Below are 22,197 nucleotides of genomic sequence, written 5' to 3'. Positions count from 1 at the left end.
GTGATGTTTGCATACCTAAGGCAGTCCTGGCGGGCGTGGCGTCACTCTTGATCCAGAAGGAGACCCAGGACAGGACCACGGTGAGGATACAGGGGATATAGGTCTGAATGGTGAAGTAACCCATCCTCCTACTGAGGTCAAAGTACACAGTCATCAGGACATAGTCACCTGTGGGGCAAGACCAAAGATGAGGGTGGGCGTTAGGATGTGGGGGTGGGGGTGGGGGTGGGGGCATAGCAGATGAAGAATCTTTTCCAGGACTTTTGCTCGGAGATACCTGCTCAAAGAAGGTCATAGTATTATGAAGTATTAACTATCAGAGGAAGTCTCAAACAGTCTCTAAATGGGCTGGGTAACTTTTTCCGTGCCTGGAAACCGGTCAGCACATTTCCTGGTTTTCTCCCCGTGTTACTTCCGGTTGTGTCGGGCGTCCCTACAGTCACATTGGTCGTGTCTGCGGGAGGGTATCCGGATGTGGGTATGTGCCCTGGTCGCTGCACTAGCGCCTCCTCTGATCGGTCGGGGCGCCTGTTCGGGGGGGAGGGGGGGAATAGCGTGATCCTCCCACGTGCTACGTCCCCCTGGTGAAACTCCTCACTGTCAGGTGAAAAGAAACGGCTGGCGACTCCACGTGTATGGGAGGAGGCACGTGGTAGTCTGCAGCGGTCCCCGGATCGGCAGAGGGGGTGGAGCGGTGACCGGGAAGGCTGGGAAGAGTGGGGTAATTGGTTGGATACAACTGGGGAGAAACAAGGGGGTGGGATGCCTGGTTTTCCAGGTTTTCCAGAACGCGTTGGGAAAAAGTAAGGTCTCGTCACCCGCAGACGTCCTCGAGCGTATTTAAATTACGGTTTTGCTTTTTCTTACTTAGTATTTCACCGGAATCCGCCCCGAAAGGGTGTTGTCAGAAGAAACCCCTACAGCGTAGATCGTTGGATGATCGGGCGCTGGATCAACAACCGAAGTGTTCCCAGGTGGATGCCACCTGGCAAGAACTAATTGGGGACCGCGGCTTAATGCGTGTCTATTTGGGTCTGCGAGACGCGGAGCAGATAAGGATGTGTAGATGTTATTAACATAATTGTCCCCGGAAGGGGGAGAATGGTGGAGGGGAGGGGAGGGGGAGGGCGTGGGTAAAGAGGAGTAGAAGAACCGAGAGAGAGAGAGGGAAAAGGATAAATGAAAGAGTGACGGGAGAAGGAGGAGATGGAGGGAGAGAGACGTTTACGGGGGACTGAGGAAGCACGAGGGAAGAAGGGGAGCGAGGGGTAGTAGGGGAAGGAGAGGTGAAAAGAGCGACGGAGGACGTCATATCTTATAGGGGGAGATGGAGAGAATGAGGAGAGATTAAAATGCACATAGTGTTGGGAAACGAGGGGGGCCACAGAGGACAGAGGAAACCACTTTCGGTGTCTCCAACTACGGCCAGAGGATGACGAACGACAGGAACTTTTGTCCTCCGACCTCTTCGGGGTTCAACCGAGAGGCACGGAAAGCATTAATCGGCGGTGTTGAGACGTAAAGCCACAACACGGGCGGAACACGTCGTCTTCTGTAACCTTGAGAAGAGGGAAACAAGTTCTCCACATCCGAACAATCCTGAAAAAAAACAAACAACTTCTGGTGACCTGCACGGAAAAGGGGTACAGCGGGCCTGTTTCTAGGCCTTCTGTACCCCCCAGTGTGCCACCGTCCTGGGTTCGAAACCCAGGCCCGTCCAACCTTGGGGGTCATCCCCAGGTCCTTTCTGTGTGGAGTTTGCATGTTCTGCAGTGGGTTTTGTGCAGTTGCTCCGGTGGCCCCCCACCATCAAAAACACACGCATGATAGGGTTAATACTCCTGTCTATGCTCTTGAGCAAGGCATGGCAAGACGAACTGGAGCTGGTCCCCGGGTGCAGCACGGCGGCTGCCCACTGCTCATAGCCCCACAGCTAGGATGGGTTAAATGCAGATCACAAATTTCCCTACGGGGATAAATAAAGTTATATCAAAATGAAATCCAAAATAAAACTAAATATAGCGTCACGCCACAGACATTCATCAGCTCCCCCTCCTCTAATAAAGGGCTTGCAGAGAGTCTCGTGTCGTGTTTTGTCATTTTGCAAACTGCACGAGGAGTGGGTGGCAAACACTTAGTTAGCTTGACTTTCATTTGATGATTGATGGGGTGGCTCAAAGTGGAGAACATGAAAAAAACAAACCATTGAAAAACATATTCTCGGTTTCACAATGTTTTTGCATCGTTTTCATTTTCCATTGAGGACCCTCGTTAACATCACCACTCAGTAACATTGTATCTGTCATCAGGGTATCTACAAATGATGTGTGCCTCCTCAGCCGTTGCTCAAATCTCGGTTCATAATCTGCATATTACCAAAAGAGTCCATAGCGAATAGCTTTCCATATAAAAACACATAAATGGCCCTGAAGTGCAACATCCAAAAACTTGAAAACAAGAAAATATTGTTTATTTTCATGCTGTTTCCAGTGTTATTGTGTTTTGCACCTCTGGGTCACCGTAGAACACGTCCCAGAGAGACACATTTGGGCCCAATCTGGGGCACTTTTGGTACTTGCGGCTCAGTTACGGCACTGGCAAATGTGTTGTGGGCCAGACATGGCCCGGATGTAAGAACCGGACTTGACTTGGGTTACAGCACATCCTATGTGGGCCAGATGTGGCCCAAATGTAATGAGCCAGACTTGACTTGGGTTACAGCACATCCTATGTGGGCCAGATGGGACTTGACTTGGGTTACAGCACATCCTATGTGGGCCAGATGTGGCCCAAATGTAATGAACCAGACTTGACTTGGGTTACAGCACATCCTATGTGGGCCAGATGTGGCCCAGATGTAATGAACCGGACTTGACTTGGGTTACAGCACATCCTATGTGGGCCAGATGTGGCCCAAATGTAATGCACCGGACTTGACTTGGGTTACAGCACATCCTATGTGGGCCAGATGTGGCCAAGATTTAATGAACCAGACTTGACTTGGGTTACAGCATATCCTATGTGGGCCAGATGTGGCCCAAATGTAATGAACCGGACTTGACTTGGGTTACAGCACATCCTATGTGGGCCAGATGTGGCCCAGATTTAATGAACCAGACTTGACTTGGGTTACAGCACATCCTATGTGGGCCAGATGTGGCCCAAATGTAATGAACCAGACTTGACTTGGGTTACAGCACATCCTATGTGGGCCAGATGGGACTTGACTTGGGTTACAGCACATCCTATGTGGGCCAGATGTGGCCCAAATGTAATGAACCAGACTTGACTTGGGTTACAGCACATCCTATGTGGGCCAGATGTGGCCCAGATGTAATGAACCGGACTTGACTTGGGTTACAGCACATCCTATGTGGGCCAGATGTGGCCCAAATGTAATGAACCAGACTTGACTTGGGTTACAGCACATCCTATGTGGGCCAGATGTGGCCCAAATGTAATGAACCAGACTTGACTTGGGTTACAGCACATCCTATGTGGGCCAGATGTGGCCCAAATGTAATGAACCAGACTTGACTTGGGTTACAGCACATCCTATGTGGGCCAGATGTGGCCCAAATGTAATGAACCAGACTTGACTTGGGTTACAGCACATCCTATGTGGGCCAGATGTGGCCCAAATGTAATGAACCAGACTTGACTTGGGTTACAGCACATCCTATGTGGGCCAGATGTGGCCCAAATGTAATGAAGCAGACTTGACTTGGGTTACAGCACATTCTATGTGGGCCAGATGTGGCCCAAATGTAATGAACTGGACTTGACTTGAGTTAGAGCACATCCTATGTGGGCCATATTTGGCCCAAATGTAATGAGGCAGGCTTGACTTTAGTTAAGGCACATCCTATGTGGGCCAGCTGTGGCCCAAATGTAATGAACCAGACTTGACTTGGGTTACAGCACATCCTATGTGGGCCAGATGTGGCCCAAATGTAATGAACCGGACTTGATTTGGGTTACAGCACATCCTATGTGGGCCAGATGTGGCCCAAATGTAATGAACCGGACTTGACTTGGGTTACAGCACATCCTATGTGGGCCAGATGTGGCCCAAATGTAATGAACCAGACTTGACTTGGGTTACAGCACATCCTATGTGGGCCAGATGTGGCCTAAATAATGAACCGGACTTGACTTGGGTTACAGCACATTCTATTTGGGCCAGATGTGGCCCAAATGTAATGAACCGGACTTGACTTGGGTTACAGCACATCCTATGTGGGCCAGATGTGGCCCAAATGTAATGAACCGGCCTTGACTTGGGTTTCAGCACATCCTATGTGGGCCAGATGTGGCCCAAATGTAATGAACCGGACTTGACTTGTGTTACAGCACATCCTATGTGGGCCAGATGTGGCCCAAATGTAATGAACCGGACTTGACTTGGGTTACAGCACATACTATGTGGGCCAGATATGGCCCAAATGTAATGAACCGGACTTGACTTGGGTTACAGCACATCCTATGTGGGCCAGATGTGGCCCAAATGTAATGAGGCAGGCTTGACTTTAGTTAAGGCACATGCTATGCGGGTCAGATGTGGCCCAAAGGTCACGACCTGTGGCTGAGTTTAGGCAGCCACAACTCACGCTGAATCAACGCCGTCGTCACTCAACGCCGCCGTCATTCAAGGCCAAACGTGGGCCAGGAGATAACGGCGGATGCGGGCCATATTTGGGCCAAAGATGCTTTGCTGTCTAGGATGGGCCCGTTACTTTCAACCTCATCAGAAACCGTGCTTCAGTTTGCAAGGAGGAAGCCACCTGAGGACGCAACCGTGCAGCGAGTCTGCACGTGTCAGCTCGGTGCCCACGCCGGATGCACCAGACACCCATTAGACAGAATATCTGAACGGGCCGCTGTGTTCTGGAGCTGATGGGACTCCGCTGTGCGAGCTGGAGAACAAGGAACCGCCACGTCAGCAGTTTTCACGGTGGAGTGACAGCGGGGAGGGAAAAAAAAGGTGTTCGCATTTCAACGGTTCCACAGTGGCCGTGATGAGATAGAAAATAATGAAAATACAAAAAAAGGCAGGAGGAGAAGGAATCCTCAGAAGTTCCACGGCAGCATGGCGGGAAGGGGGCATTATCAGAGTTATTTTGGGTTGGGGGGTGGGTGGGTGTCGCTATAAGCATGGTGGAACAGAGCAGTGGCATATTTGGGATTCCATCCTGATGCCTTTGGAGGTGATAACGATGCGGGGGGGGGCGCAGTGGGGGGGCGGGGGGGGGCTGATCTGGCGTGGGGTGTGCAGGAGTCCACGTTGGCAATGTGGCCCGGGACCTGTCAACTCTGGGCTCATGGAAACGGCCCAGCATTTCCACGCGGGGGAGGGGGGAGGGAGAGAGCGAAAAGAGGGAGGAGGAGGAGGAGGGAGGAAACCTGACGCTTCCTGAGTTTGTCGAGATGTAAATTAATGATAGGTATTTTTAGCTGGGTGTCTAATCATCATGCACGCGGCAACGGGGCTTTAGCAAAAGAAACAGGGGAAAGGGAAGGGGGGGCGTTGTGGGGGGGGTAATATGTACATGTCTGTTTTTCTCCAACAGTGTAAAACATGTGTGCGGGTTATGTCTTTTATATTTCGGATACATCTGATCAGAAAAGTATCTTTATGTCAGTATATCACTGATGACATCACTGGCTTGCCTGGAGGCAGCAGGGCCAATCAGAGGCCGCAGCAGCATCGTCTTCTATGGGAGGGAGAACAGTGACACCACACCCAGAACCAAAATGCATCACTGGGTCATAAAGAAACGATAAGAAGGCCAAAAGAAAAAACGTCCGGGTAGCGTAGCGGTCTATTCCGTTGCCTACCAACGCAGGGATCGCCGGTTCGAATCCCCGTGTTACCTCCGGCTTGGTCGGGCGTCCCTACAGACACAATTGGCCGTGTCTGCGGGTGGGAAGCCGGATGTGGGTATGTGTCGTGGTCGCTGCGTTAGCGCCTCATCTGGTCGGTTGGGGGCGCCTGATCGGGGGGGGGGACGACTGGGGGGAATAGCGTGATCCTCCCACGTGCTATTTCCCCCTGGCGAAACTCCTCACTGTCAGGTGAAAAGAAGCGGCTGGTGACTCCACATGTATCGGAAGAGGCATGTGATAATCCCTAGATATCATCCAGATGTGGGCCACTTCAGGCAGTGACGCGCCACTGATGGTCTTCTTCTGGCCCTGACAACATGGATGTGAGCCTGAAGTGGCCCGTGTGGTAAATGGTGAATCTGGTCCAAATATCACCGAACAAATATGGCCACCTTTGGCAAATATGTGGCACATGCGGCATTGTTATGGCTTGGTTCTGGCCCAGATCTGGTAAACAGGAGCGGACCGCCCAAGTGCCATCATTCCACGTGGTATGTGGGCCGGATGGAAGTGTCGGGTGTGGGACGGGTCCGGGCCACAACAGTTTTGCTATCTGGGTCTGCAGCCCTCCCCGGACCGGCAGAGGGGGTGGAGCAGCGACCGGGATGGCTCGGAAGAGTGGGGTAATTGGGCATGTACCACTTGGGGGTGGGGGTGGGGGGGCTCACTTTGCTGCCTGAAAAGTGTTACCGTGGTCACGTGACCTAGCCACCATCCACAGTTAGCAGCGGGAATGTGCAGCAGGTGGGGTGTTTATTATCATTTATCATTCATAATCAGCTCGAACTTCTCTCATCACACCATTTATCTTCTAATGAATGATGCTGCAAACAGGAAACGGCCCGTGAACACAAACAGGCTCCGTTCGTTGTGGCCTCTGCTAATTTGGTGCCGCTCCTTCACATCGCCCTCCTCATCACACCGAGCTTCTTAGAATATTCATGACCCCGAGGTTCGGTTCTGCGGGAGCGGAGACGGGTCACACAGCCTGGTCCGCACGGCACATGCGACTGCTAAACAAGGCTAACAGGGGTTAATAATCAGCACCACCTGCTCTGTTTACGTCGCTCCTTCACAGCGACGTTGCTCATTAAGGCCATTAAAACAGCGCATTCATCTTCAGCGGTGTCGCGAGGGGATTAAACATGCATTAGGAACCCGCGTGCGGCCAGCGCCGCGCGCGGGTTCTAATTACTATCAGGCACCTGTTTGTACAACACAATATTTTAACAGCGCCCCCCCCCCACTCCCCCTGCCCTGTCACACAACACCAAGGTCCAATTACGTCACTGAAGGATACAAGGCCTAATGGCCACATTTGAGGCACGCGGAGATAGAAGGCGAAAAAAAAAGAAGGTTTAAATAATTAAATTTCCTTTTGAATCTTTAATCTTTGTGATTGATGTCAGCAAAAGAAAAAAAACCCTACTTGCCGGTTGCACCTGAGGGGAATACTTAGAGGAGCTCAGAGCCGCTACTTACACGAACCCCCCCCCCCCAAAAAAAAACCCCGGTGCTGAAATCTGGCGCCGACCCGCGCATTTATCAGAACCCCCGAACGCAGGACGCGTCCCGCTCTACCTGGCACCCGCGCGCCTCTTCACGGCGCTACTTTCTATCCACTAATGACACTTTTCATCACTGTCTTAATGCAAATTAGGCTCACCTGGTGAAACCTGCTGCTTCTGAGAACTCGCTTTAACGTAACAGCCTCGAGGGCCGAACATATTTCCGTCAACATTACCAACTTCCGCCCGACAGGGTGACGCAACGCCGAGTCAGTCTACCGGCCAGTGATGGATGGGCTTGCATTAGCAGTACGAGTACTAGCCTCTGATTGGCTAGTACTCGTTGAGAGGGCGTTCACCTGGATTCCGGGAAGACCCGCCCCTACTCTATCTCTGATTGGCTAAACCCTATCCCTAACCCCACCCTATCCCTAACCCCACCCTAACCCTATCCCTAACCCCACCCTAACCCTAACCCTAACCTTAACCAACCTCATCAACGGAGGCAACGAGTACTACCCAATCAGAGGCAGAGTTCCCGGAAAACGGGTACGAAAAAAAAATCACGATAAGCCATGCAAACCAAACGTACGTCTCTTGCAACTTCGCCTCCGAAATTCCAAGGCGCCACACAGGAAGTGACGTATATTACGTCACCCCAACAGCGGTTCGTCCACCAGAGAGGACGGGCGGAACAAACGCTCAGTTTCAGTGGTGTGGCGGAGTAAATCGGCTCTGTGCGCAACTGCAGTCCACCGACTTCCGGTTTCTCCCGCAGCGGTCATACCAGTTTCCTGTGTGTCGGCGTGTGCCGTTGACAACGGCACGTTATTTTTGCGATGGCCGCAGGATTCACCGCGGATAAATGTCAACGACACGCACAGAGTTGTCGACAAACCTTCACCTGCACCTACCAGCGAACGGGTGAGAAGTTTCAAATTACGTCCACCATTATGTAGATGAGGATCCGCGTGCTCAAAATTTGGAAATTACCCCTGGGAAGTGTACCAGATATAAATAAAAACCCGTTTCTTTCCACGGGCTGCCAATCAAATCAACGCTTAACACTGGCAAGTAAATGTCAGAATCAGAATACTTTATCTATCCCCGAGGGGTAACTGAGGGGGGGAAATACAACCATTTTGTATATATTGTACTGCACATTGTACGTATACTGGTGTGCTCCGTCATGCCCATCTGCCCCAGGCATGTATGTAAGCAACCTGCTGACATCTATTTCAGCATCTCTGATATATTATCTGCACCGCTGCACCTTGCCACCACTTATTTCGCCTGTAGGAGACCAACGGTTGTGTATATATGTGAAGATTGTTGTGTTGTAGTGTTGCTATTCTGTGCTATTTGTAGTGAGAGAGCATCGAAACCGGAGTCAAATCCATGCATGTGCAAACGTACATGGCCCAATAAGCATGGTTCTGGTTCTGTATGCTAAAAAAAGAACGTGCCATCATGGCACTTTTTAACCAACCATAACCTCCCGCCATCCCTCCCTCATGTGGGGAGCTCAGACCACCGGTTTTTGGGGGTGTTATAATTGATAGTATGCTTCACCATTTATTATTATTATTATTATTATTATTATTATTACTATTTCTAAATGGACATCTTGCTCACCTGCAGTCGTTGTGAGGATGTCCGTTGTGTTTCTCAGCCCCATGAAGTCAAACTGGTACAGCCTCCAGTACTTCTTGTCTGATGTTTCCACCGAGTTCCGCCTCCACTTGTACACGATCTCGTCTCGTGGGTAGCCGTCTAAAAGAGCGAGGCGAGAAGACCGAAGAGCACAAGAGATGGACAGAAAAGAGGGGAGAGATGGAGAGGAAGTGCGTCAAAGTGAGCAGCCTTTATTGTTTTTTTACAGATATATCTACTTTCTATGCATGTATGTATGTATATCAGTCCATTTCAAGCCTGTCTCTCTATCCATCCATCCATCCATCCATCTATCCATCCATCCATCCATCCATCTATCCATCCATCTGATCTGGGTTGTAGACTCAATGAGAATTTTGCATCAACTCGTTTTGGAAATATCATGCTGCTACATGAAACTGCCACTCTATTTTTTCTTTTGTCATGAGTCTGTTGTTGTGCGTAATGTGTTTGTGATGCCGTATTGAAATGTTCAAGTTGTTTTCCACAGCAGGGGCCAGTCCTGAACAGGATGTCCGGTTTTCCACAGCAGGGACCAGTCCTGCACAATATGTCTGGTTTTCCATAGCAGGGGCCAGTCCTGTACAAGATGCTGGTTTCCCACAGCAGGGGCCAGTCCTGCACAAGATGTCTGATTTTCCACAGCAGGGACCAGTCCTGCACAAGATGTCTGATTTTCCACAGCAGGGACCAGTCCTGCACAAGATGTCCGGTTTTCCACAGTAAGGGCCATTCCTGCACAAGATGCGCGGTTTTCCACAGCAGGGGCCAGTCCTGCACAACATGTCTGGTTTTCCCCAACAGGGACCAGTCCTGCACAGTATTTCTGGTTTTTCACAACAGGGGCCAGTCCTGCACAATACGTCTGGTTTTTCACAGCAGGGGCCAGTCCTGCACAACATGTCTGGTTTTCACCAACAGGGGCCAGTCCTGCAAAATATGTCCGGTTTTCCACAGCAGGGGCCAGACCTGCTCAATATGTCTGGTTTTCCACAGCAGGGGCCAGTCCTGCACAATGTCCGGTTTTCCATAGCAGGGGGCAGTCCTGTACAATATGTCTGGTTCCCACAGCAGGGGCCAGTCCTGGGCAATATGTCCGGTTTTCCACAGCAGGGGCCAGTCCTGCACAAGATGTCTGGTTTTCCACAGCAGGGGCCAGTCCTTCAAAAGACGCCCGGTTTTCCACAGCAGGGGCCAGTCCTGCACAATATGTCTGGTTTTCCCCAACAGGGGCCAGTCCTGCACAAGATGTCTGATTTTCCACAGTAAGGGCCAGTCCTGCACAAGATGTCTGGTTTTCACCAACAGGGGCCAGTCCTGCAAAATATGTCCGGTTTTCCACAGCAGGGGCCAGTCCTGCACAATGTCCGGTTTTCCATAGCAGGGGCCAGTCCTGTACAATATGTCTGGTTCCCACAGCAGGGGCCAGTCCTGGGCAATATGTCCGGTTTTCCACAGCAGGGGTCAGTCCTGCACAAGATGTCCGGTTTTCCACAGCAGGGGCCAGTCCTGCACAATATGTCTGGTTTTCCACAGCAGGGGCCAGTCCTGCACAATGTCCGGTTTTACATAGCAGGGGCCAGTCCTGCAATTATGTCTGGTTTTCCCAAACAGGGGCCAGTCCTGCACAAGATGTCTGGTTTTCCACAGTAAGGGCCAGTCCTGCACCATATGTCCGGTTTTCCACAGCAGGGGCCAGTCCTGCACAATGTCCGGTTTTCCACAGCGGGGGCCAGTCCTGCACAATATGTCCGGTTTTCCACAGCAGGGGCCAGTCCTGCACTTGATGTCCGGTTTTCCACCGCAGGGGCCAGTCCTGCACATTATGTCTGGTTTTCCACAGCAGGGGCCAGTCCTGCACAATGTTCGGTTTTCCACAGCAGGGGCCAGACCTTCACAATATGTCTGGTTTTCCACAGCAGGGGCCAGTCCTGCACAATGTCCGGTTTTCCATAGCAGGGGCCAGTCCTGTACAATATGTCTGGTTCCCACAGCAGGGGCCAGTCCTGGGCAATATGTCCGGTTTTCCACAGCAGGAGCCAGTCCTGCACAAGATGTCCGGTTTTTCACAGCCGGGGCCAGTCCTGCACAATGTCCGTTTTTACATAGCAGGGGCCATTCCTGCAAATATGTCTGGTTTTCCCCAACAGGGGCCAGTCCTGCACATGATGTCCGGTTTTCCACAGCAGGGGCCAGTCCTGCACAACATGCCTGGTTTTCCACAGCAGGGGCCAGTCCTGCACAACATACCTGGTTATCCACAGCAGGGGCCAGTCCTGCACAATGTCCGGTTTTCCATAGCAGGGGCCAGTCCTGCACAATATGTCTGGTTTTCCCCAACAGGGGCCAGTCCAGCACAAGATGTCTGGTTTTCCACAGCAGGGGCCCGTCCTGCACATGATGTCTGGTTTTCCACAGCAGGGGCCAGTCCTGCACAAGATGTGTACCATAGTCACAGTTTGTAGAAGTTAATCCAGCCTGCCTGTGCTCAGCATTGATACTGTCGGATTTCACGATCAATCCCCGGATGGATGGAGCCACAACGACGATGCATTAGTAAGGGAAGCACGTCAGCATAAGTCCCCGATGAACTCTAGCCCAATAACATCAGATCCGTGGAGGAATTTGTGTTGAAAACTAAAGCTGGGTTGACTTGCCACAAGTTGAAGCAGTTACCATGGAAAATTGAGTGGCAGTAATAATGAGCGAGTCAAATAGCTAGACCTGTTTGGCCTTGTAGTGGAAACCAGGGTAATTATGCAAATTGCCTCATTTAGAGGACAGCCATCTTCCAGAAGTGAGAGCGATCTGCAAGTCCATATAATGGGAGAGGCATTCTGGGAGAGTTTCATACATACATAGTCTTTTTTTTTCTTTTTATACAATTAGCTGTACTTATGTCCATATGGCCAATCTGAATAAGATATCCATCATCGTTTGTGCCGTATTTCATGCTATATTGCTATTACTGCTGAAGCTGTACATTTCTATATGAGCTCATGAATTATAATGTACTGTAATGGCCTTTTGGCCTCGGCCGTAATATTCTCATTATCTATTTTCCATGCGGGAACGCAATCGGAAGTAATTTCTCGACATACATATGTAAACGATGTCCAGCCGTGCAATACATCCATCCATCCATCCATCCATCCATCCATCCATCCATCCATCCATCCATCCATCCATCCATTCATCCATCCATTATCCATCCATCCATCCATCCATTATCCAAGCCGCTTATCCTGCCCTCAGGGTCGCGGGGATGCTGCAGCCTATCCCAGCAGTCACTGAGCGGCAGGCGGGGAGACACCCTGGACAGGCCGCCAGGCCATCACAGCCCCCCCCCCCACAGACACACACACACACACACACACACACCTAGGGACAATTTAGTACGGCCGATCCACCTGACCTATATGTCTTTGGACTGTGGGAGGAAACCGGAGCACCCGGAGGAAACCCACACAGACACGGGGAGACCATGCAAACTCCGCACAGAAGCACGACCTGGCGCGACCAGAAAGACTGGACTACCCGGGGGCTCGAACCCAGGACCTTCGTGCTGTGAGGCGAGGCCACCGTGCCGCCTTCAGCCAATAGTTCAAACCACCTTTAAGACTCGTGTGTTGCGCCTAATGCGGGTGTGTGCTTTGGAGGACATGCGTCTCTGTGGGACCAGGCAATGAGTCAAATAAACGTTCTGGAAGGGCGTCCGGGTGGCGTGGCGGTCTATTCCGTTGCCTACCAACACAGGGATTGCTGGTTCAAATCCCCGCGTTACCTCCGGCTTGGTCGGACGTCCCTACAGACACCATTGGCCGTGTCTGCGGGTGGGAAGCCGGATGTGGGTATGCGTCCTGGTCGTTACACTAGCGACCTCCTCTGGTCGATCGAGGCGCCCGTTCAGGGGGGAACGGGGGAGAACAGCGTGATCCTCCCACGCGCTACGACCCCCCTGGCGAAACTCCTCACTGTCAGGTGAAAAGAAGAGGCTGGCGACTCCACGTGTGTCGGGGGAGGCATGTGGTATTCTGCAGCCCCTCCCCCGGATCAGCAGAGGGGGGGGGGGGGTGGAGCAGAGACCGGGATAATTGGCCAAGTGCAATTGGGAAGAAAACGTTGGAAAAAAAAGAGCATCCTGGAACAAGTCCCAGTGTTTGCTTTAAAGTGAGTAGATACTAAAATCTGCATAGGACACCGGAGCGTTTCAAATAATGTCTGCTTAATTCTGAGTCGCAGCCAAGTGTACTCCACGGATTCCTCTTATCTTGCGCTTTAAGCAGATTACAAGAAACACAAATAATTGCTTGCAAATACCTTTTTTGCAGCAGACAAAAGAATCCGGAGTCCTTTGCAAAAAAAATTACCGCCCCCCCCCCCCCTATTAGGGAAGAGTGATGAAGCACGAGGTGGGTGTGGCACGAGTGTTGTCGGCAGTTCAGATAAGAAAACAAAATGGATGAAGATGCTCCTGAGGGGGGGGGGGGGACAAATGAGGCAAACCCCCCTCAAAAGAAGAAACAACAGATATGAGGTGACATTTACATGTGTTAGAGCGCCTACCCTTTTCTCATCACCCATTATTCCATAAAAGCTCAGCACGCTTCAGGGTGAGGATACTCTCCAGGTCTTCTTTCACCATGGCCAAGCTTTTTGCCACAGTTCTCAAAGTTTATAGTAATAAAGAAGTGAAAGCAGCGTCCGGGTGGCGTAGCGGTCTATTCCGTTGCCTACCAACACGGGGATCGCCGGTTCGAATCCCCGTGTTACCTTCGGCTTGGTCGGGCGTCCCTACAGACACAACTGGTCGCGTCTGCGGGTGGGAAGCCGGATGTGGGTATGTTTCCTGGTCGCTGCACTAGCGCCTCCTCTGGTCGGTTGGGGCGTCTGTTCGGAGAGGAGGAGGGGTGGGAATAGCGTGATCCTCACACGTGCTACGTCCCCCTGGTGAAACTCCTCGCCGTCAGGTGAAAAGAAGCGGCTGGTGACTCCACATGTATCGGTGGAGGCGTGTGGCAGTCTGCAGCCCTCCGCAGATCAGCAGAGGGGGTGCAGCAGCGACCGGGACTGCTCGGGAGAGTGGGGCAATTAGCCAAGTACAATTAGGGAGAAAAGGGGGACCCCCCCCCCAAAAAGAAGTGAACGCATTTTTCCCTCCCAAAGTGGTTTCCAAAATGAAAGCAAAACAGGGCTCTTGACGGTTCTCGGTGAGCCACTTTGGTTAATAAAGCACTCTATACAAGAACCAGAGAGAGAGAGAGAGGGGAGGGGGGGAGAGAGAGTAAAAAAACCCACAAAACAAAAAACAACAAGCTGCCGAGGTTTAAGCAACAACAAATACCCCAGGCGGATTTGAGGAAGACCACGATGCTGCAAGATCAGCATCCTTCAACTCTAAATAACAGCTGTGAATAGCATCCTCATTTGTGTTGCGTCTTTCATACAGTTGTTATCAACGGATGCACATGTGTGTGTATGTGTTGTTGTGAAACTCCAACTCGACTCTTCGAACTTCTTTCATTCTAAACGTCATAATGTCTGAACGCTGTACGTTAAATACCAAATGTCATCATGTGGTCATCGCGAGCGCATTGCCACAGAAAACCCGACATGACCAGCGAGTTTGGGAATTAAAGGGTTATCGAGCTTACTCCAAGGTGAGCGTGCATACACGAGAACGAGAAGGGGGGGGGGGACGAGGGAGATTGCTGAGGAGCCCCCTGATTCCCTCAAGGGTTGGCATAGCAACGGATGTGGGATTTCTTGTTGTATAATACGGCTTCATAAGGGATGCGTTTTCCGGGCGTTGTCGGGATCTTCCAATAACGCGAGCGTTATCATCAAGTGCGCGTCCCATCTGAAATGCCCCGCGTGAGCTGGGGAGATGTTTTAAGGTTGCTATGGGGACGGATGGGGATGTTCAAATCCCGGCACAAGTCAACACCAGCACACGCGCTTACACTCGCGCGCACACCCAGGGTTTCCAGGATCCGTAGGATTCCGTAGCACATCGCAGCCGCATTCCGGCAGGAAGTTGTTAGCGGCACTTCCCCCTTGGGGCGGAGGGTTAAAGAGGCTGATCAGAGCGGAGTGTGTAGAGGAGGGGGGCGGCAGACCGCTTCATTACACTGGTCTACAAAAATATAGTTTTTTTTTCTTGCATGGACTTTGGAAATTGTTTTTGGCTAATTTTGGGCCGCTGAATCCAAATCTGAGCTCAGATTTGCTCTGACCCATCACGTTTTTGTACTACCTGTACGCTCCTCATTCAGGATTTTACAAAAGTTGACCATCTAGTCTGGCAATCTTGGTGGGGATAAAAATGACCCCTATTCATTTCCTAAGTAATTTCATGCTAGGCTGAGTGTTTATTTATTCATTGTAATCATTTTTGCATCTATCGATCTTCTAATGCAACGGTGTTTTTTTAACTTCGAGTGTAAAATTGCTGTTTTCTCAACAATAATGATTTTTCATAGTTCTAAAACCTGATGTGATAGGCAAAAACTAATGCCAGATTTGGATTCAGCACCCAAAAGTGAGCTAGAGTCAGTTGAAAAACCCCATGCAAGAAAAATTGTGTTGACCAGTGTTATCAGATGTAGGCCCGATGCTCAGCGACTGAGGGGAGACAATAAGTCACCTCTGATCTGCCTCTTTAACTCCCCCCCCCTTCCCTCTCCGCCAGACCCTCCGTCTCACAAACCATCTGCCGGGAAGTACGTGGTATGTGGGCAGGCGGCATATGTGTGTGCAAAGTAGCCTTCCTCTTCAGTTAGTTGATGTTATGTGAGCATCTGCGGTGTGTCAGCTCTCCGTGTTACCCCGTTACGGAACATCAAAACCACGATGGCCTCGTAAGTTTGATGGCTGGACTCTCAGCGTGCGTAAAATGGTAATCAGCGTTTTATGCGCTCTTGTCTGGAAAGCGACTCCAGAGAAGGGATGCGGAAAGAAACAGGCCATGTTAAGATGCTGCTGTGCACAAGGACCCTCTCCAGTTAGGCGTATATGTCATATTCCATATAACAAGTAGGGATTAGGACATTTGTGACGGAACAAGAGAGCGCATGGGCCCGATGTTGTTAAAATGTTGGATGTTTTTTTTTTTTTTCTTTTCTTTTTTCTCTCCTGACTACTGTGGGAAGACAACTCACGTTCGGTATCCCTGCTCCCCCTGAACCTCCTTAACATCCCTCCCCACCCCACTTTTTTTTAAATCCCCAATCGCATCCGGCCAATTACCCCACTCTTCTGAGCCGTCCCGGTCGCTGCTCCACCCCCTCTGCTGATCCGGGGGAGGGCTGCAGACTAACCACATACCTCCTCCAGGAGTCGCCAGCCGCTTCTTTTCACCTGACAGTGAGGAGTTTCACCAGGGGGACGTAGCGCGTGGGAGGATCACGCTATTACCCCCAACCCCCCTCCCCCCCAAACAGGCGCCCCGACCAACCAGAGGAGGCGCTACTGCAGCGACCAGGACACGTACCCACATCCGGCTTCCCACCTGCAGACACGGCCAATTGTGACTGTAGGGACGCCCGACCAAGCCGGAGGTAACACGGGGGTTCAAACCGGCAATCCTCGTGGTCGTAAGCAACGGAATAGACCCTCATGCGACCCAGACGCCCCGACTATGGACATTATCAGTGTTGCAGGTTCGAATCAATGTGAAATAACTGTCACGTGAGACTCTACGCTGCTTTGCTGTTGTTTGTCATGTTGTTCTCGGGGTCCTTGGGCACAAATGTGGACCCCTCTTCAAAATGCCTTAAAGGTGACAGGTGGCTACTGCGGGGTAATCTCTCCGTGTTCCAAAAAATAAAAATAAAAATAAATAAAACAACCATCAAACCAGAGTCTTCGGAGAGAGAAAATCAATTCTCCTATTCACAGTTGTGCGTTACGCATGTTCGATACCTTGGCTGGGATTTAAAGTCATTAGGTATTTTCTAAAAGGGACAATGACAAAGTCGGTGATCAATTTCAAACAGAAAAAAACAATCCAAAAGTTGAGAGCTCCTGTTCAAGAGTTTAAAACAGTGCCGGACAACTGGGAAACTCATACGTATGCTAGCAGCAGCCAGAGAGACACGGATCTGTCCAGCAGCTACGTCACACACTAAAGTAGAACTAGGCCGAGATTATAACTGCCAATTCATTAGCTGAGGACAATGATATCATGGGACACCCCCCCACCTCCATTTACAGGAAATAGTCTCTTTTTATGTTGGCTTTTATCCTCTCTTTTTCTCCCCAATCTTATTTCACCCCCCTCTGCCGATCCGGATCCGGGGAGGGCTGCAGACTACCACATGCCTCCTCCCATACATGTGGAGTCGCCAGCCGCTTCTTTTCACCTGGCAGTGAGGAGTTTCACCAGGGGGAGGTGGCGCGTGGGGTGGATCATGCTACCCCCCCAGTTCCCCCTTCCCCCCTGAACAGGCGCCGCAACCGACCAGAGGAGGCGCTAGTGCAGCGACCAGGACACGTACCCACATCCGGCTTCCCACCCGCAGACACGGCCAATAGTGTCTGTAGGGACGCCCGTCTAAGCCGAAGGTAACACGGGGATTCGAACCGGCGATCCCCGTGTTGGTAGGCAATGGAATAGACCGGTACGCTACGCTACCCGGATGCGGAAACAGTACTTTTAGTGCTACCAATTGTTCCAACTTCCAACGCCCATCACTCGACAAATAAAGTGCACGTGCAATTCAGAAGTCCGTGCTGAGACGAACAGCTGAGATTGCTTAACTGGAAATGAACACGGACGAGTGTTCAAGGAGTCATTTAACGAGAGTTTTATATCATGTTTATAAAAGGAAGGGGGGGGGGAGAAGAGGGTCCCGCCAGTAAATCCAGCGATTACACTTATTACTAAGGTTACTTTTAAAGGTTAATCTATAGCGGTGAACTTTGGGTCAACAGAGAGAGACATCAATTCCACTAATTCAATCCCCTTTATATCACAGACGTTGTGCGAGAGAAGGGAGAGAGTGCACGTGCATGCTAATGTTAGATAACATGGCCATTAGATTCTGTCTACATCACATCTTTCATTCAGCCCTGAAATACATCACAACTGAGTGGATCTGTGTGTCTCTGCCAACAAGACCTCCAACCCATACCGCCACATAGGTCGCTTGTCCTCTAATACGACCCACAGGAGCGTTTCCCGAATTAGCGCCCCTACCGGTGGAAGGAGATATGCCACAGATACTTTTCGCCTCTGTGCATTGTGGGTCTTTAAATCAGTTTGAGAACAATAGAATATGTAGCCGGTGCGTTTTTGTGTTGTTTCGCCGTCTAGTGTAGTAACTAAGATTGCTATTGGCAGCGTGTTTACCTATGAATGACGTCATAAGAGCTAACTTAACGTTAGCCACAAGTTAGAAAGTCAGCTAGCGTGGACACTATAACCACTATGTGACATTAAAGTTTGCTTTTATTAATATTCCTTCTCACGAGAGATTATGGAAGGAGATCGCTTATTGTTACAGGGGAAGAAACGTGTTATAATGATGGAGGAGCGCGAGGAAGTAGCTTAAAACGTCACTATAGGTCGTAACAAGTTGCTTGTACAAACGACCTATGGGGTCGTTTTTTGGTGGAGGACAGTCTCATCTGTGCACACATGTGTGAGTGTCTGTCTCTGTCTGTATTTGTGCACTTCTGTGTACAAATAGAGACGGATGATCCGCTGTGGCGACCCCTAACGGGAGCAGCCGAAAGTAGTAGTAGTAGTAGTAGTAGTGTGTATTGAGTGGAGGGTCTGTGTCCTTGCAGGCCTGTATAGCATGCCTGTGTCCAAATGTGCATGCATGCGTAAGTTATTGCCAATATTCACAGCTGGAGAAGACGAGAGGACAGGAGTGCTCGTCCATCGGGAAATTATGGAGTTGCAGCTGGCACTCTGCGTTGATGGTCATCCTGGAAGGGGGGAAAAAGAGAGAGAGGGGGGGGGGAGAGAGAGAAGAGACAAGAAGAAAGAACAGAGGAAGAATGAGTTATCAAGACAACGGCACTTTTTTTGACACATTCTAGATATTCCCACAGTGCCACTGGTGGCGTGAATGCTTAATTTCTTGCTCTTCGCAGCACATGGTGCGAGTGCACGGTGTTCATTACTGCTCATTTCACAGGCTGTACATTTGTGCCGCAGTATAAGAGACAGCGGGCTGAAAACAGATGGCACCGGATCACACTCGGCTGCTTTGTTGATGTGCAAAATCCCTGGAAATGACAGAACTGCTTAATCATCATCATCTGACATCTTTTTACATGGGCAGTGTGCACTTATAGGTCAGAGCCCATTGGCGGAGAGGCTCTAAAAACAGCAGCACCGATTTGGGATCACCGGTCAAGCCAAAACAGCACATGACCCAGAATACACAGGGATAAACTTCAGAAGTAACTTTTTCAACTGACAGAAAAAGTCAAGTCAAAGTATACGTTATATAGATAGATAACTAATTGCTGCTGCACTGTAGTATATTAACTTTCCTCTTTTCACAAAATCTTCCCAGCTTGACAATCACAGACAAATGTCCAATCTATGGTCTTAATGCATGTTCAATAACCCAGGTAAGAAAATACCAGACAGTTGATTTAAGTCCACAAACAGGATCCTTGCATATCTCCTTGGGCAGTCAAGGTGTTGCAAGATATAGTGCAGTCCTATGTCGACTCTATCATCCACAGACCTGTTGGCCTAGTAGGCAAACAGGTCTGTGATGTTCTTCAGGTGGGCCAACACCAGTCGTCTGACATTCTTCATAACCACAGACATGAGAGTGACAGACCTGTAGTCAATCAGTCCTTTGATGGAGGGTTTGTTTGGGACCGGGATGATGGCGGAGTGTCTGAAGCAGGAGGGGCCCTCACACAGCTCCAGAGATCTGTTGAAAATCTACCTGAAGATTGGAGCCAGTTGTTCGGCACAGGCTTTAAGACATGATGAGGAGACATCATCTGGACCAGGTGCTTTCCTGATCTTCTGTCTCTGGTAAAGCCAGCTCATATCCTCCACATGTATCTGGAGTGCAGCCGGAGTATCAGGGAGGGAGAGTAGGGGGTTGCCAGAGGTGTGACGGGGGCTGTTGTCATTGCGGTGGAGTGGGAGAGGGGTATGAATTTGTCTCTCTCAGATTTGCATTAGAAGACATTCAGGTCGTTAGCTAGGTCTTTGTTTGTCTCAGCATGGGGGGGTGGGGGTGGTCTTATGTAGTTTGTGAAGTCTTGCAGGTCCCTCCACACTGACACAGGGTCATTGGCTGGAAACCGGTTTCTCAGCTCTTCGGTGTAGCTTCTTTTAGCCACTCTGATCTTCTTTGTCAGTGGATTTCTGGCCTGCTTGTAAAGGGCTCTATCCCCACTACTGTAGGCGTCTTGCTTGGCCTGTTGAAGTTCTCTTAGTTTGGCCGTGAACCATGGCTTGTTATTGATGTATGTGTGCAGAAGGTCTTGGTAGACACACACATCTTCACAGAATCTTATCTAAGATGTCACAGTGTCAGTTCGTCCAGGTTGCCAGTTGCAGCTTCAAATAAACTCCAATCGGTGCAGCCAGAAGAGTATTAAACAGTCTCAAGGGCAGGTTTTTATTAAAATAGGTTGGACTCTCGCCATCTTAAACCCATCAGGAACACAGCCGGAGGTGAGCGAAAGATTAATAATGGAGAGAAGGCCCAGGGTAGGCGGGACCTCTGTAAAGAATTTGGGAGGATTACATCTAAAGGACAGGAGGACAGGCACATATGGGATATGGTGTCAATGAGATTGTGCGGAGAGATCGAGGAGAAATCAGGCTAGATGGTAGGGAGAGTAGACTGATGAATCAGAGGAAATATTAGCAATGTTAAAATCAGATTGAACGTTATCATTTTTTCTTTCTCTAAAAAAACTCTGGTGTCAGTGAGCAGCCTTTCCCCCTCCCCCCTAGTCTTTTTTTACTAGCTTCAAGCACACACACACACACACACACACACACGGCTCACATGCTTGCCTGAATAGCCCCAATTCTTCCACCGTGGTGCTGTCAGATACATGAACATGGTAACCTGAAGGTGTGTTTTATGCCTCATCTCAGGGGAACGTGAGTTTAATATACATTATTCACACATTTTTTTTTTCATGCGAGCAAGGATCACATTTTTACACCGAAAACCATTTCCCCCCCAAACAACTTGCCATGCTAAGAGAAAAAATATCATGTTGAGCACAGTGACAGCCCTGCTTTGAGCCAATGCATCCCAGACATGTACACAAATAAATAAACAAAACCACGCCGTATGTGTAACTGATGAAATTAGGTTTTAAAACGGGATCATTGGATTTCAAGTACCTACTGAGTGACTTTTTTTGGGGCCTTACAAAAAAAGTCACAGTAAGAATTGTCCAGTTTGCCTTTGTAGGTTTAAATCACTGGTTCTCTGAACATTTTATTTTATTGTTTTCTTTTTGGGGGGGCGGGATTTTTTTCCCCCTTTTGCTCCCAAATTGTCCCTGGCCAATTACTCCACTCTTCCGAGCCATCCCGGTCGCTGCTCCACCCCCTCTGCCGATCCGGGGAGGGCTGCAGACTACCACACGCCTCCTCCCATACATGTGGAGTCGCCAGCCACTTCTTCTCACCTGACAGCGAGGAGTTTCACCAGGGGGACAGAGCAAGTGGGAGAGCATGCTACGCCCCCCACCCCAGTTCCCCCTCCCCCTGAACGTGCGCCCTTACCGAGAAGAGGAGGCGCTAGTGCAGCGACCAGGACACATACCCACATCCGGCTTCCCACCCGCAAACACGGCCAATTGTGTCTGTAGGGACGCCAGACCAAGCCGGAGGTAACACGGGGATTCAAACTGGCGATCCCTGTATTGGTAGGCAACAGAATAGAGCGCAGATTTGACCTTTCCAGGTGTAAGTACAATATAGGGTTTTGGTACCTAAGTGTGTAGAGTATCTTCCCGTTGTTCCAGATCCTCAGAAGCTGATTGGGGGTGGTAATCCAATGAGAGTCGGCGTTCTTGGAGTTCCTGAAGATGGTGTCGGGAAGCCAGATGAGTCCAACCATGTTGCTGTTGGAAGGGAGACGGAGACGGGTGGGTGACGAGGGCGGGAGAGGAGAGG

At 50.3% G+C, this 22,197-nt stretch overlaps 1 protein-coding gene across 1 annotated transcript in view; it reads right to left on the bottom strand.

Moving 5' to 3' along the window:
* Window positions 1–22,197, bottom strand: part of LOC130131525 (gamma-aminobutyric acid receptor subunit gamma-3-like) — a 90,033-nt gene that overhangs the window by 24,059 nt on the left and 43,777 nt on the right. Inside the window, exons 3-6 of the mRNA XM_056301237.1 lie at window positions 22,014–22,145; window positions 18,922–19,004; window positions 9,030–9,167; window positions 16–168 (exon numbers count right to left, since the gene is read on the bottom strand). Of these exons, the coding sequence (XP_056157212.1) occupies window positions 16–168; window positions 9,030–9,167; window positions 18,922–19,004; window positions 22,014–22,145 (506 nt within the window). The remainder of the gene's footprint in view (window positions 1–15; window positions 169–9,029; window positions 9,168–18,921; window positions 19,005–22,013; window positions 22,146–22,197) is intronic.

The sequence above is a fragment of the Lampris incognitus genome, chromosome 21 (assembly GCF_029633865.1).
Source record: "Lampris incognitus isolate fLamInc1 chromosome 21, fLamInc1.hap2, whole genome shotgun sequence".
NCBI classification, from domain to species: Eukaryota; Metazoa; Chordata; class Actinopteri; order Lampriformes; family Lampridae; genus Lampris; species Lampris incognitus.
The sequence above is the reverse complement of the archived record's forward strand: the minus strand, read 5'-3'. Positions and strand labels throughout refer to the sequence as shown.